At 38.3% G+C, this 16,053-nt stretch overlaps 1 protein-coding gene across 1 annotated transcript in view; it reads left to right on the forward strand.

Moving 5' to 3' along the window:
* iqub (IQ motif and ubiquitin domain containing) overlaps nucleotides 1–16,053 on the forward strand; it is a 32,233-nt gene that overhangs the window by 566 nt on the left and 15,614 nt on the right. Inside the window, exons 2-4 of the mRNA XM_017305081.2 lie at nucleotides 550–639; nucleotides 2,053–2,187; nucleotides 14,669–14,836. Coding sequence (XP_017160570.2) covers nucleotides 550–639; nucleotides 2,053–2,187; nucleotides 14,669–14,836 — 393 coding nt within the window. The remainder of the gene's footprint in view (nucleotides 1–549; nucleotides 640–2,052; nucleotides 2,188–14,668; nucleotides 14,837–16,053) is intronic.

Consider the following 16,053-nt stretch of genomic DNA (forward strand, 5'->3'; position numbering starts at 1 on the left):
AACTATTATTCTTTTTAGCCTCGAAGTCTACCTGAAGACACAGACATACAGGCTGTCTACATAAATGTCCTGTTTTGCTTCGTGCATGGAAGTGGTGACACCTGCTGAAGCAATATGTTGCTTTTCAGCCTGAGCACCAATTATGCCAAGGAATGGAAGGAGTGTTTGAGGAAGCGATTAGTAAAGAACTGCATTAAACAGGCAAATGTAATCAGAAGCCGAAATAAGCGCAAAGCCCTCCTCGCTCCTCCTCTTTTCTCTTGTTTTTTTCTAGATCAGGATGTAAAAGACACAAAGTCGAGTTACGTGATCTATGTGATGATCTGCAACAGAAAACAGGAAATGTTCAAAGCTCCATAGAAAATGTCATCTAAAGCTTTCCGAATCAACTTGTATTTGGAATTATTCAGATTTATATTAAATTCTGAAGGATCATCTAGAATTTCCCTGTCATAAAGTAATTAATAAAAATGTATTCATAAATGCTGTTATTTTAGAAAGCAAAGAGGAGGCTTTCTGTGAAATTCCTTCCTTTTCTGTGTAATCTAGATGTTCTGGATGCTGTGGAGGATCAAGAAAAGCCTGATGATGCTGATGAACATGATAATGAAATGAATGTTAAAAACTCAACAGCTACAGGTGAGCATGACCGCAACCAGACGCTGCAGTCCAGCCTGCTGGCCTCTGCAGTTGGATCAGTGATTTATGATGAGTTTGAAGAAGTGAAACATCAACTGAGAGCCTCAGTTATTTTGAGCTGCGTTCAAAATAATAGCTGAGTTAGGGTTAGCTTTTTATTTCTGCAGTGATTTGAAATATTGCTCATTCAATTTTAAAGCAAAGCATTAGAAAAATATGATTATATTAATTTACAAAATATTAGACTGTTCAAAATAAGTCAGCAATGTAATTTCCAGAGTGCAACATTTATTGTGTAAATTGAGAAATGCTTGAAGATTTCTGTTTCCTGTGAATCACTCAACTACTATTTGGTTGTAAAGACGCCGTTTTTGTGAACGTTTTCACATCTGTGTTGGATGGAGTTGAACAACAGCTGACACCTGTAGTCAGGTGTTTCAGCCTTTATTTCATCTGCATTTCTGGGTTTTCCCTTAGAAAAGAAAAGTTGCATGGTTGTCTCATAAAGTATTGGTTACTAGAACCAAAAAGTACAATTCTAGTTCCCTGAATCCGAAGGGAACTAAATCTTCTTCCATTTCTCTTTAGGTCAATCACTGTGTTATTTGGTCAACTGTAATGTCTTTTGCATATATTGGTTTATAACAGGGATGCCCAAAGTCGGTCCTGAAGGGCCGGCATCCAGCATGTTTTAATTGGTGGTAGAAACAACCTTCTCAGCATGTCGATGTTCTTCTTAGCCCTTCTGATGAGTCAACATTTGATCCAGGTGCGTTAAACCAGGGAGAGAACTAAAACATGCAGGATGTCGGGCCTCCAGGACCCACTTTGGGCACCAATGGTTTGTAACAAAGGGCCTTTGTGAAAACTTCTTTCAGATAGATTTTTGTTAATTCTTTAGTGGATCAGCTGATTCTACTCTATGATCCATTAAAACCATAATTTTATGTTCCTTGTACATCTTTTGGGTTTCTGTATTTGAGATTGTTTTAGCAGAGCTACATCATTTTCTTCATGTGTACCATGAGGTTTATAAAGTTACACAGTCAAAAATGATCTGCAAATATTTGGGATCTTTAACGTGTCCCATTATTTTTTATTATATATACTTATATTCATGCTTTTTATTATTTATTTATTGTTATCATTGGAGCCTTGCAACAAAATTTTGTTCAATATTAAAATTGTAAATGTGCAGTTGAATGACAATTAAGTATGTCTGTTACAGGAGAAAAAAATGGATGTCAATTTTCAAATCATATGCACTCGATGATTTCAGACAATATCTGAAATGACCTGTTTTTTAAAACTCTTAAAAATGTGTGAAATGCAAAACAGAAATGTAATATAGAAATGTCCCATTTCAGCAGTAAAGACAATGTAGTGACAGGCAGAGTCTCTGTTTGCTTTCAGTGAAAGTTTTGCTGGTACCAGGAGGTCATGTGATGACCATGGCTTTTGCCATTGGGCTCAGCATTGAAGAGATAAAGCATCATCTTGCCTCAGAGCTGAAAGTCCCACTGGAGGTGCTGCAGCTCTACCTGAATGGTGAGTCCTTTGCTTTAGCCTCCAGCCTCACAACACATCAGTGTTTCCTCATCTTAGTCCTGCTTTGTCACATGCAAAACTTTTTAAAACTGCATGTGATTTACCTTCCAGTGTATGGCAAAAATGGATTGAGTAGATTAAACATATCTATTTATTACATATACTGAAAAACACTGGAAGACTAAAGATATATTTGGGATAAAAATGCTTTTAAAACATCCATCTATTACTCATGTGCATATGAATTTGAATGTGAATTTTAACATTTTTGAATTTGAATGAATGTGAATAATTGTTTTAATGTTTTTACAAGGATCCATTTTAGGACCACTACTTTTCTGCTTTTAATGAATCACCTATAAGTTGTGAAGATGTCCATTGCCAGCTGTATGCATATTATCTTGTCACATTTGTAACTGCAACAACTCCACAGCAAGCTTCAGAGGTTTTCAACTGGCCAGTGGTAGAAGTCTCAAAGGGGTTTAAGAATCATGTTGTGTCTTTGAACAGAACATGATTAAATCAGTCTCTGTGTTTTACAGTTATATGGAAATCTAGAACCCTTACTGTTGTTGAGGTAGAAAAAATATGATCCAACTAAGAACCCCAGATGCTTGTAGAAGGGTATACCAGTTTAAGAGAACAGATCATATCTGAAATGCTGGGAGCGCACACTGCAGCCAGAGAGACGGATTCGACCATTTTCACGGCACTTCTGATCAATTTCTCAGTAAAACAACTCACATAATCATGTCAAGGTTGTAACTTTCAGTTTAATCTTCTCTTCATCAACAACAAATCTTGTGAATTTGGTAATATTTATTATTTATTTGCCAAAGTTTCTGGAGGGAACCAAATATTTTAGTTACCTGAGATAATCTGTTCCCCTGTTCAACACTGTGAAAGGTAAATTGTATTATCAACTATACAAACTATACATATATAAACGAAGCTAGCAAGAAAGTTAGCAAGGAGCCAAACAGCAGCAAGGGAGTAGATGGAGAGCTAGCGGCTAACAACGGCGAAATGAACAACTCACTCTGCGACAAAGCAGAAATACTTGGAGCAATTAAAATCTTAAAGTCCGAATTATCTGAAAGATTTGACGGTGTTATGATGACAGCCATAGAAGCAGTGAGGAAAGAAGTGGGAGAATGCGCGAAGCGTTTGACACAGGCAGAGGAACGTTTATCGACGGTGGAGGACGAGCAATTGTCGCTAATTACAAAGTTACGAGCTTGGAAGAAACGAAGAAGCGACTGGAGGAAAAAATGGTCGACATGGAAATGAGATCTCGCCTCAACAACCTCAGATTGGTGAACCTCCCTGAAGGAGCAGAAGGCTCCGATGCCTGTGAATTTTTGGAAAGCTGGTTACCAGAAGTGTTGGATCTACCTGCCCTGAGAAACCTGCTGATTCTCGAAAGAGCCCACCGGGTCGGCCCGAAAAGAAACGCAGAGGCACCTCCAAGAAGTAATAATGCGGTTCCTCAACTATAAACAAAAGGACACAATACTTAAAGCAAGCAGGACAAAGACGGATATCCTCTATAAAAACCAACGGGTGAGAATTTAATATATTCTAGCAACTGCCTGATGAGAGATCCTCCTAGATCAGTGGTGTCAAACTCAATTTCACCGAGGGCCACTTCAGCATATTGGCCTCCCTCAACGGGCCACATTGACGGTACAAATCAGGAGTTCCCAGGTTCAGTTCTCCAGACTGCAACTTTTACATGCATCCCTGTTAAAACACCACAGACAAAAGGTTGACTCCCTAATCAGCAGCAACTCAGTTCTGTAGAGGCTGATAATGAGTCAATGAACAAGGTGTGATGGAGAAGGAACGCATCTAAAGTTGCAGATGATAGCTCTGGAAAACTAGACTTGGGCAGCCCTGGCATAAATGTATGAAAATACAATGTTAAAAATAAATTAAACACCTCATATTGTTAAATAACGCTTTGGAGCGTCTGGTTAGGAAGCGCATTAAAAACCTTTGGTTGAAATGGCGCGTTAAATTCAAGTCTCCATTACAGACAAAACTAAAGAGAATGCAACGTTGTGTTGATCCATTTGAGGAGCCGGTAGTTTATCTTGAGGAAATAAATGACGACGCAGAAGTTAGTTAGACGTAACATGCGCAGTCCGCTGCTCAACCACTGCGGACGCGGCTGCGAAGAATTAAAAATCGCTGTGAGTAACTCATCCAGAAGATTTAACAAATGGAGCCTTCTTGGTGCACATTACCCAGGAGAGCGGCGCTCTGGAGGAGCTGCAGACGGAACATCTGAACATCTGTCCGTTTCGGAGAAGCGAAAACATGCAAAACAACAACAAAAAATCCTGGTCAAAGCGCAAACCAGACCGCGCACAGGGCAAAACACTCAGAGTTCAGTTGATCTGTTTGGATCAGACAGATCCAACTGACTGATGAATTAGCGCAGATTTTTCTGCAGAGGAGGAAATGCGTTCAGACCCCAGCGGGTGAAGTGATGCTAATTTAAGTGAAGTCGCTTAATTTATTTTATTAAAAGTTACTGAGGCCTCAGTCAGAAGTTTTTGTCACTACGGAGAAAAATGTAGATACATTTACCTGCTTAATTTGTGATGGGATCTGGATTCACGGTGAATATTAGCTAAACCGCATAAAATGCGGCTAAATAGCCGATGTTAATATGGTTGTAATTTCACGGATAAAAATAGTACATGAACGATTTTTTTTATGTTGTCGGTCAAGATAACGGATAACAAAAAAAGTCTAGCGCCACCTGCCGCCCTGACTCCAACTCACACATCTTCATTCACAGTCTTGTAAATCGATGTTTCTTTTCTTGGACATTTTGATGTTAGCTTGCCGACGTCTCAGTTTTATTCGCTGGGAAAATCAATAAGCAGCTTGAGGTGACTCTGCTGCTCTCTAGTGGCGAGAAGCCGTAATGTTGGCTGGTAACAATCGGAATGCATTATGGGAGATGTAGTTTGTAGTCAATTCGTGCTGAAAACCTATTTTAAGTCAATCACGGGCCTATAAAACGCTGGGGGGGCCACATAAAATGACATGGCGGGCCACATGTGGCCCGCGGGCCTTGAGTTTGACACATGTGTCCTAGATGGTGTTTACACCAGAAATGGCTGAAAGACGAGAAATTTCTTAAATATGTTGGAGAAAGGATAGACAAATATTTCAGTATCAACACCACTCAAACTTTAGCCTGTTTAAAATGGGACGCTTTTAAGGCATGTTTAAGGTGTTACATAATTAGCTACACAGCGTCAAAATCTAAAGATCAGCGTAAGAACAGACAACAATTAGAATCTAAAATTAAATAATCATTTTAGAAATGGCAACACAGAATCTGAGAAGGAATTGCTGTTATTAAAGGCACAATATGAAAAAGAATCTGCAGACAGAGCGGCCTCCAGTTTATTAAGATTAAATCAGTCATTCTATGAACAAAGAGAAAAACGGGAAACTCTTGGCATGGCAAATAAAACAGTTGGAAGTGCAAAAAAATATAACCTCTATTATTGATGGTAAAGGAGAAACATTAGTAGACCCAATCAAAATAAATGATGAGTTTAGGAAATACTATGAAAAGTTGTATGATTCTCAAGACTCCTCTGTTATTCAAGAACACGACTCATTTTTAAACAAGTTAACTATTCCCTCGATAGATGAAAATTATAGAGAACAGCTGGAAGCTGAAATTACGGGAGAAGAACTTGGTCAGGCTATAGACTGCATGACGGCAGGGAAGAAAGCTGAGCCAGATGGGTTCCCTATAGACTTTTATAAAAAATGTAAAAAGCGTCTAATAAGCCCAATGTTAGAGATGTTTCAAGAGGCATATTGTAATGGTGGCCTACCAAAATCTATGACAAGTGCTGTAATTTTTATGCTTCCCAAACCAGGGAAACCCAGCAATAAATGTGAAAACATGAGGCCAATAAGTTTGCTTAACTCTGACCTAAAAATAATCTGTAAAATATTAGCGATTCATCTACAAGAGTCACTCCCTTCAGTGATACACAAGGATCAAAATGGCTTTATTCTGGGACAGCATGGTCTGCATAATGTGAGGAGGCTTCTAAACATTATTCACGATACAGGGGTGAAATCAGGAAAAGCACTTCTTTCACTAGATGCTGAGAAAGCGTTCGACCGAGTCGAATGGCCCTATCTATTCAACATTTTAAATCGTTTCGGTTATGGAAATAATTTTAAAAAATGGATACACCTACTATATTTAAATCCTACTGCAGAAATTTTAACAAATAAAAATGTGTCTAAACCAATCGACATCAAACGAGGATGTCGGCAACGATGTCCTTTATCCCCTTTACTTTTTACTTTAGCATTGGAGCCTTTTGCTATAGCTGTAAGGTCCCATAAAGCCATAGCAGGCATTTCAATTAGACAAGTAAATCACAAGCTTTCATTATATGCAGATGATATAATTATGTTCATTTCAAACTTAAAATAATCTATTCCAAGTTTACTTAAGTTAATAAAGGAATTTGGGCATATTTCAGGGTATAAAATAAATAAAACTAAATCTTCTTTACTACTATTGGATGAAAAAGAAATGTCCTCAGAAATAATGTCAGAATTTAAGATTGTTGGTGAACTCACTTATTTAGGAATTCAAATATTTCCAAATCTTGATATGATTCTCAAGAAAAACTATGAACATTTAACAAAATAAATTACTGAGACTATCAATAGATGGATGTCCCTTCCCTGATCACTGATTGGCAGAATTAACAGCTACGAAATGAATATACTCCCAAAAGTATTGTATATTTTTCAGAATGTCCCCCTGCCGCCTCCTGCAAACTGGTTTGATAATTTTAGAAAATTGATTGGTGGGTTTTTATGGCAAAATAAACAGCCCAGGATTAGAATGTCGCTCTTACATTTACCTCACAATGAGGGAGGGCTAGGGTGTCCGAACATTAAGTGGTATTACTGGGCAGCTCAACTTAGGACTATTAGATACTATTTTAGTGCCAAGGACGACGGCCCTCATTGGACAGAAATGGAATCTGAGACAGTAAGTCCACCCTTTCCTTTATTTATTTTTTCTGATTCAGTTCCAAAATTGATGGGAAAAACGGTTAACCCTATAGTTAAAAACATGATCAAAATATGGTATGATGTAAAAAAAAATTTGCAAAAGAACCAGTTCTGTCACAATTTACTCCCATTTGGGGAAATCAAGACTTTACTCCAGGAAGAGCAGATCCTGTATTTAAACAATGGGCCACAAAAGGAGTAGATACAATTCAAGCATTATACCAAGAAAATTCAGCTTACATGATGTCTTTTGAAGAATTCAGACAGAAATTTTATATAAATAGAAAGTATTTCTTTAAATACCTTCAGCTTAGGAGCTATATTGGGGAAAAAAACAAAGGACTAACCAAACCACCAAAGTCCCATCTAGAAGAAATTGCTAACAAAGACAGCACAAGTAAAGGTGCAATTTCAGAATTCTACAACTTTATGGCCCTTAATTCTTCAGAAGACTCAGTACTGAAACTGGAAGCCTGGAAATCAGACCTGGGAGTGAATTTGTCACAGGAGGACTGGCAGTCTATCTGTATAAGGGCTCAGAAACAAACAGTTAATTCTCGCTTAAGGTTACTGCAGTACAAATGGTTAATGCGAATATATATTACACCAGTAAAATTGAATCGGTACAATTCTAATATAGCAGAGATATGCACAAAATGTTTAGAGGAAAAAGGGACCTTACTTCATTGTATCTGGGAATGTAGGAAAATTAAAACATTTTGGAAAGCAATAAAAGAAACTGTAGAACATCTAGTCTCAAAAGATGTAGAATTAGATCCGGTTTTTCTAATTTTAGGTCTATATCCAAAAAATTCTTGGTTTACTAAAAGCGAACAACTGTTGATAGATATGTGTCTATTAGAAGCTAAGAGACTGATAGCACTATTCTGGAAAAGAACAACAGGTCCAGGTATAAAACAATGGATCGAACACATGCTGAAGACTCTACCTCTGGAACGCATAACGTATCTCCAAAAAGGGAAAAGCGAATTATTTGAAACCATTTGGAGACCATTCCTGAATTTTGTTGAAGGGGTGGACTTGTCTCAAGAAGAACTCAGCTAAAGTCAAGACTTATTTTGGACCACAATGTTAAACAAAGGAGTCTCAACAGTGGACTATTATCTCCGGTATGCTTAAAAGACTTATGCAAGTGTGTGCCTATGAGGGCGTTTTGTTGGTTTTGTTGACTGTATTGGTTGTATGTTTAATGGCAGACATATTTGTAAAAAAAAAAACCACAATAATAATAATAAAAAACATTGATGGAAAAAAAAGTGCTGACGAGTGTGAGCTGTAAGCCTCAGTAATCAAAGATGGGTCTTAATGAATCTTAACGGTTATGGGTAACTAGGCCTGTCGCGATAAACGATAAATCAATTAATCGCACCTATAGACCTCATTTTAATTATCGGCTTTATGTCTCTTCCTGCCTTTTTTTTTCTTTCTGTTGATGACACTGAATGAAAAAAGGCTCAACTCCTGCTCTCCACTGACCCTCCCTTCCTCATTTCCTTAGTCTAATGTCCAGCGCACACTACACAAGTTGTCGGCCCATTTTCTAAACCAGAGACACATTAGCCGACAGAAATCCCAGGTTTAACGGTTCGATCGGGTTCATCGTGCCGTGTGGTGTCCAGCCACATGGGCACAAAATAATGGCTACAAGTTAACTAATTTTAAAATCAGGAAATAATCAACCCTTTACTAGAATCTACCTGTGATGCATGTGGCTAGAGTCAGCATAAAGTCCTGACTGAATGAAAATCATTATAACCTATTTATGTCACGTTAACGAAGAACAGCTGAAAACTTACCGGGTTTATTAACTGAGGTAGCAATTTGGCTCCAACTCCTCCCCTTGTCATTTCTATATTTTTTGCAATAAATGTTGAATAAATATTAATGTTGTTTCCACATATCATCTCCGATGTCCGCTGGACTTCGGGTTGCGCCGTGTCAGCTGTTGGGATTCCCCTCCATAATTTCCACTCAGAAAGCGCAGCGGAGAATCCGCGCTTTCTGATTGGCTAACTGTAGCATTCAGCGTTAAGCTACTGGTGGCGAAAACCCCTGATTTAGATCGGAGCGGCCACGACGATCTACCGTAACACACCACACATTACATGATGATCGGTTATGAAATCACTAGTGAGAAACTTAGATCGGCCAACGATCTAAGATTATCGTAAAGGGAAAATAGGGGCAAAAAATGGTGCAGTATGAACTATTGCATTGGGTAGTCGGATGTGATCATCTTCTCCATTTAAATCTAGTGATTACTGAAGGACAATATAGTATACAGACTTCATAATCTGCACTCTTTTGGTTGAATGCAGTATTTATTTCCACTTTGGATTTATGCTGATTAGTTTTTATTCAAGTACGTTTTTTGTTAATGGAGACTGAGAATCCATTTTATTTTTGTTTCTGGTTGTTTTGCTTATTTAGTTTATCAGTTCCAGTGTTACGTGTTCTTTTGAAAATAAAGCGTATCTATCAGGAAATCGCATGTATTATTAGTCATTTCCTTTAAATCAGTGTCAAAAGGTCTTGAAACAATATTATCGTTTATCGCAATAATTTGTTAGACAATTAATCGTCCAGCAAAATTTGTTATCGTGACAGGCTTATGGGTAACTATTCCAAATCTGAGTAGTTGCCTCTCCAAGAGATTATCTCTATCTGACTGAAGCGCTACCTGTCTGCTTTCTCCATCTTCCTCTTGTCTTTCCTGTGTTATTTCATGTCAAAGTTGACCTGTTGTCAACTTCAGTCACCTAAAATATTTGGTTCCAACCCAAGTAACTTTGGCAAATAAAAAGCAAATGTTACCAAATTGACATGATTTGTTGATGATGAGAGAATAAGCACAGTTAAAGAGTTTGTGAAAAAAATTATTTGTTCCCATGTTATACAGGGGTATAAGATTATCTCAAGTAGCTAAAAATAATTTTGGCAAATAATGAGCAAATGTGATCAAATATACAGTATTTATTGTTGATGATTAGAGGAATAAACACAGATATAGACTTTCTGGTAAATTAATTTGTACCCATGTTATGGAGGTGTAGCAGATTATTTCAGGCAGCTAAAATATTTGGTTCCCCCTAATAACTGGCAAATAAAGAGCAAATGTTTCCAAAATTCTCAAAGATTTTTATGTGTGATTGAGCCACCAAAACTTGACTAGAAATTTATTTTATCCAGCAGTCTGCCATATTTTACATTAGAACGGGATTTTCCAGGAATCCTGCACTATCTTCTCAGAAAGTCTAATTTTCCATCCCCTGTCATCAGCCAGCTTCCATCCTCTTATATCAGCAATAGAAAATTATTAATGCACACAATGTGTTGGAAACCCGTGTTTGGTGACTGACTTCTATTTGTCAAGCATAAGTGACAAAAGCTGGAAAAAACTGACTCTCCAGGTGATTAAAAAAACAACACAATTGTAAAAAAAAAAATTTATTTCACAATTTTGTGAGCTGCCAATTAAACTGAAAGTTACAACCTTGACATGATTATATGAGTTGTTTCACTGAGAAATTGATCAGAAGCGTTGTGAAAATGATTGGATCCAACTCTTTAGCTGAGTGCGCGCCCCTGACATAGGGGGAGCAGATTTTCACAAGACAACAAAATTTCGCACAAGACAGGAAAAGGTGAAAAATCAGCTGTGAGTTGGGTTTAAATAAATACGAGCAGCTGGATCAGATCAGACAAGACTTGAACAGATCACTAGCTGATCCCTGCTTCCACACACAGAAAAGTGCACCAATGCATATTGATAATAAGGTTCATCAATGGAGTATTTATTTAGGACACCCTGGATTGTGCGGGTTATCAGTGATACATCTATCTTGTTTGATGTCCTTCCAACTTATATAACCAAGATCTGAATGTTAGAACTAGAGCTGCACCAATTGCAGTTTTCTGGCCAATCACAGATTACCGATCATTCACTACATAATATTTTGGTGCCACTCTCTCAATTTCATCTGCCATAGTATGGAGAATGGCAACGGAAAACAACAGCTTGTCCCAACAAATGTCTAGACCAATTTTGACACGTTTGACGCATGCCTAGAGTAAAATGTCAAGCGTCTGACTTCAAAGTCCACTTGATACATGCAAAATGTGTTCGGTGTGAATGCAGCATTAGACCTTTACTGAGGTAGATCGGATCAGGGGATAAGATTGTAAGTATCATGCAACCACTGATCTCCCATTATTAAGGCAAACATAGATAAATCAGCCGGCCGATAAATCAATGTATCCCTAGTTAGAATGGCCTTTCCAGCCAGGGACTTGTTACTGCCTGACCTGCTTTGATGTTCATAATAAGTGTCTAGAGAAGAATCAGCTGACTTGTGTCTGCTTAATCAGATGATAGAACACACAATTTTTGAAACGTTAACGGTGGTTAACTGTTAACCAGGGCCGTGCAGAGGCCACTACAGGGGCAGGTGCGCAACAACAAAAAAGTGCCCATCTAACCTCATTCTAGGACAGAATATTAACAGCCTCTCAGCTTTCAGAGTTTAATAAACAATGATAAATTACAAAATTGTGAGATATACAATCAAAGGTAAAGAGAATCTCTATATAGAGCATACAACTATGCATATGTAAGATATTTTATTAGTAATTTCTTTCTGCAGGTCTATTTTGTTATAGGAAAGTATTGAAATATTCAAACCAGCAATTTAGCAAGATATGTAAATCAGAGCTGGATCACCAGACATATTTTATCTTTACATAATTACACTATTAAAATATAAACAAGGGCACAATGCAACCTTTTAGTGACTGTAATCTATAAAAAGAGCTGCCTGTTTGCTGCACTTGCAGTGGAGATGAAGACGGTCCATTCAGGAAAGCAGAGCTGCATCAAACTTTAACGTGGAACTGCAGAAAAATGAAAAAAAACAAAAGCAAATATTTAATTGTTAATGAATGTCACCATGAGAAAAACCTACTGAGTTTTGCTTAAAAAACTTTTTTAAACATTTAAATCACACATTTTTGTCTCATGAAGTAAAATTTTTTTGCAAAACAAACTTATTTGCGCTTGTCAGAAATCTTTTCTTGCTATTCTAAGTTTTTGTTTGTGACTCAAAGTTTTACTTGTGATTCTCACATGACGTCATGAGCAGGGCCTAAAATCACAACAAAAGATTTATGATGTGTGCAAATAAAAGTTTATGTTTGGCAAATAACTTTTTGTGTTCACAAGACAAAAATTTGTTATTTAATTAATTTAAAAAAGTTTTGATTACAATTTTATTTTACTTTACTGAGGTTAGTTTTTTTTCCCCCATTGAATAATTGGGAAACAAAATTAACTTCATACTCTGCGAACCAGACCCTAAACTATCTTAAAGTCTGGGTTGAGTTTTTTTCCCCTTCATTAATGACACACTTTTATTACATACATTATATCTATCATGGTAGCCAGCAGCTAGCTAATAGCACATCAACAACAGCCTAATGTCTGTATATTTATACTGAATGGATAGATAAGAACAGTTTCTCCTCACCTGGCTGTCTCCTCCCCTCAGTAGTTCTTCAGAGAAAGGCAGACGCAGAGGCCTGTCAGGGTCTGTTGTATTTCATTACCTCTCTGCTTAAACCGCGACTCCGAGCTGAAGCAGAAACGATACTTCAACGTTTTCCGTCATCTGACAAGCAGCAGGTCTACTCCACTTTATTCACCAAAAACGTTTTTTTATAATTCACCAAAATCTGTTCTGTAATCTGGAACGTTCGCTACGTTGAGCTCCAGTTAGCCGCCTTATCTCACTGCGCGAGAGGCAACTGGGTCATGCGTCACGGGCAAAAGGTCAAAGGTAACAAGGTGACCGGAGGGCTTATGTTGTACAAAATAAAATAATTTTAGTACATGTTATCTGTCACAAGAGGGCTTAGAAAATAATACTAAATAAATAAATAAATAAATAAATAAATAAATAAATAAATAAATAAAAATTGACCAAAAGGGCACTTGGGGGCAAGGAGCAAAAAGGGCAGGTGCTGAAGCACCCCCTGCCTCCCTGGTGAGGTGTTCCGGGCACGTCCCACCAGGAGGAGGCCTCGGGGAAGAACCAGGACACGCTGGAGGGACTATGTCTCTCTGCTGGCCTGGGAACGCCTTGGGGTTCCTGGAGGAGCTGGAAGAAGTGGCTCGGGAGAGGGAAGTCTGGGCCTCCCTTCTGAAGCTGCTGCCCCCGCGACCCGACCCCGGATAAGCGGAAGAAGATGGATGGATGGATGGATGGATGGATGGATGGATGGATGGATGGATGGATGGATGGATGGATGGATGGATGGATGGATGGATGGATGGATGGATGGATGGAATGGATGGATGGATGGATGGATGGATGGATGGATGGATGGATGGATGGATGGATGGATGGATGGATGGATGGATGGATGGATGGATGGATGGATGGATGGATGGATGGATGGATGGATGGATGGATGGATGGATGGATGGATGGATGGATGGATGGATGGATGGATGGATGGATGATGGATGGATGGATGGATGGATGGATGGATGGATGGATGGATGGATGGATGGATGGATGGATGGATGATGGATGGATGGATGGATGGATGGATGGATGGATGGATGGATGGATGGATGGATGGATGGATGGATGGATGGATGGATGGATGGATGGATGGATGGATGGATGGATGGATGGATGGATGGATGGATGGATGGATGGATGGATGGATGGATGGATGGATGGATGGATGGATGATGGATGGATGGATGGATGATGGATGGATGGATGGATGGATGGATGGATGGATGGATGGATGGATGGATGGATGGATGGATGGATGGATGGATGGATGGATGGATGGATGGGCTTTTGAATGTTTTACCAACCCCGTCCCTCAAGTAAATGATGTTAATGCCACATTCCCTATGAAGCAGACAGGTAGCGCTTCAGTCAGATAGAGATAATCTCTTGGAGAGGCAACTACTCAGATTTGGAATAGTTACCCATAAGCATTAAGATTCATTAAGACCCATCTGTGATTACTGAGGTTTACAGCTCACACTCGTCAGCACTTTTACATATTATTTTCTGTTGCTGTTATTTTTGATTAAATTCTAGGCACATTTGTGTGTTTTACTCCTAGTTGTAGTGGTAAAGCTTCAGCTGTCTGAAGACTGGACCTGAAACGAGCTGCTCATTTCTTTTTACTTATGTCTTCATGTTAACGTTATGCAAAGTAGAAATGTTTCATAGGCTACATAATGCCAACACTATACAGATTTCTATGATGTTGTGCTTTGTTTTAATGTTTAATCTCATATTATGATCTCCAGAGTGTTTTGGTTGAAGAAAAGACAGAACCTCAGATCACTGTTTTGCAGGTAGAGTGGTGGAGGAGAAGCAGAGCCTGATGGAACTTGGCATTCGACCTCACAGCTCCACCCAGATGGAGATGAGCTCCTCTGACCCAACTTCTTACCCGCTCCGCCTTCTCCGCCCCCCAGAACATGACAACATGCCCGATGTCATTACTGTACGGGTCCAAAAAGGTACGGCCTCAAACATAATCAGTAATAACTTAACCCTAACACTGAAGACAATAATTAATCAAAGCTGATACTGAAAACTTAAATAAATCTGTTTTGTTTTATTCCCAGCATTCAGTAGAACAGAGTGGTGGTTGGAACTGCTTCTACTTTCATTCCCCTCAACAAAAGCATCAGTGGGGTTAGGGTCAAGGGCGTAGGAATGAGTCTGTCATTGGGAGGGACGCAAATCGGAAACCTGACAGATCAGTAAATAGCTTGAGCAGAAATGTCATAAACTATTGCGCCATCAACACGTCAGTAATGCGTTACTCTAATCTGACCCTGGTTTCAGTAACAAGTATTCTAACATGTACTATTTACAATCCAATAATCAGATTAAAGTTATGCATAGTATAATGACCGTCATTCCAGGATGAACACTCACTTTATCATTTGCATCACAACTAGCAAGCTGCATACTCTGGTAGCACAGACAGGCTACCAGATTCTGATATGTTTGATTGGTCAAAATGCATTGATATAAATTGAATTGGTTCTACCTCTTTCTAAAACCAAAGTAGAAAACAGCTCATAAAATAGGACTCAGCAGTTTTAAACTCAATACATCAATTTGACCAACAAAAATAAAATCTAAAAAACAAGTTTTGTTCTTCTTGAACATCTCTCTACATCAGTGCAACAGTTTGATCTACAAAATAAATAAAAATGATACTTTTCACGTCTAACAGACCTTTAGCTCCTCACTGTTAACTCAGTCTCACTTCCAGCTCTGCATTCAGTAACTTACTAAACATGAGCCATAAAAACACTGGGACAAAATGACTAAATGTTTTTTTCCCTGTCAATTTCAGCCGTAAACATTTAACTAAAATATCTACGGATATGTGTTTCTGTCTCTGCCTCCCTCTGACTCTCTGCAGCCTGATGTTCCTGCAAGGATTCACAACAGACACTACAGTAATGTACAGTGTCAGAATGTGAATTAACTAAATATAAAAAGTATATTTTTATCATACAGAATGAGAATTTAAACAACTTAATTTTCAGATATATACATCTCAACTCTATTTACTATTTTCACCAATTTATTTTCAAACCTCTCCTCAAGCACTTTTCTTATTGCCTCCTAACCATTAACCTTATAGTGTGGAAATAATGAACAAAATATTGAAACGTTGAAAGAAATCAATCTGACATCAGTCTTCACCTGTTCTCCT

Source organism: Poecilia reticulata, chromosome 6 (genome assembly GCF_904066995.2).
Source record: "Poecilia reticulata chromosome 6, P_reticulata-male-v2, whole genome shotgun sequence".
Lineage (NCBI taxonomy): Eukaryota > Metazoa > Chordata > Actinopteri > Cyprinodontiformes > Poeciliidae > Poecilia > Poecilia reticulata.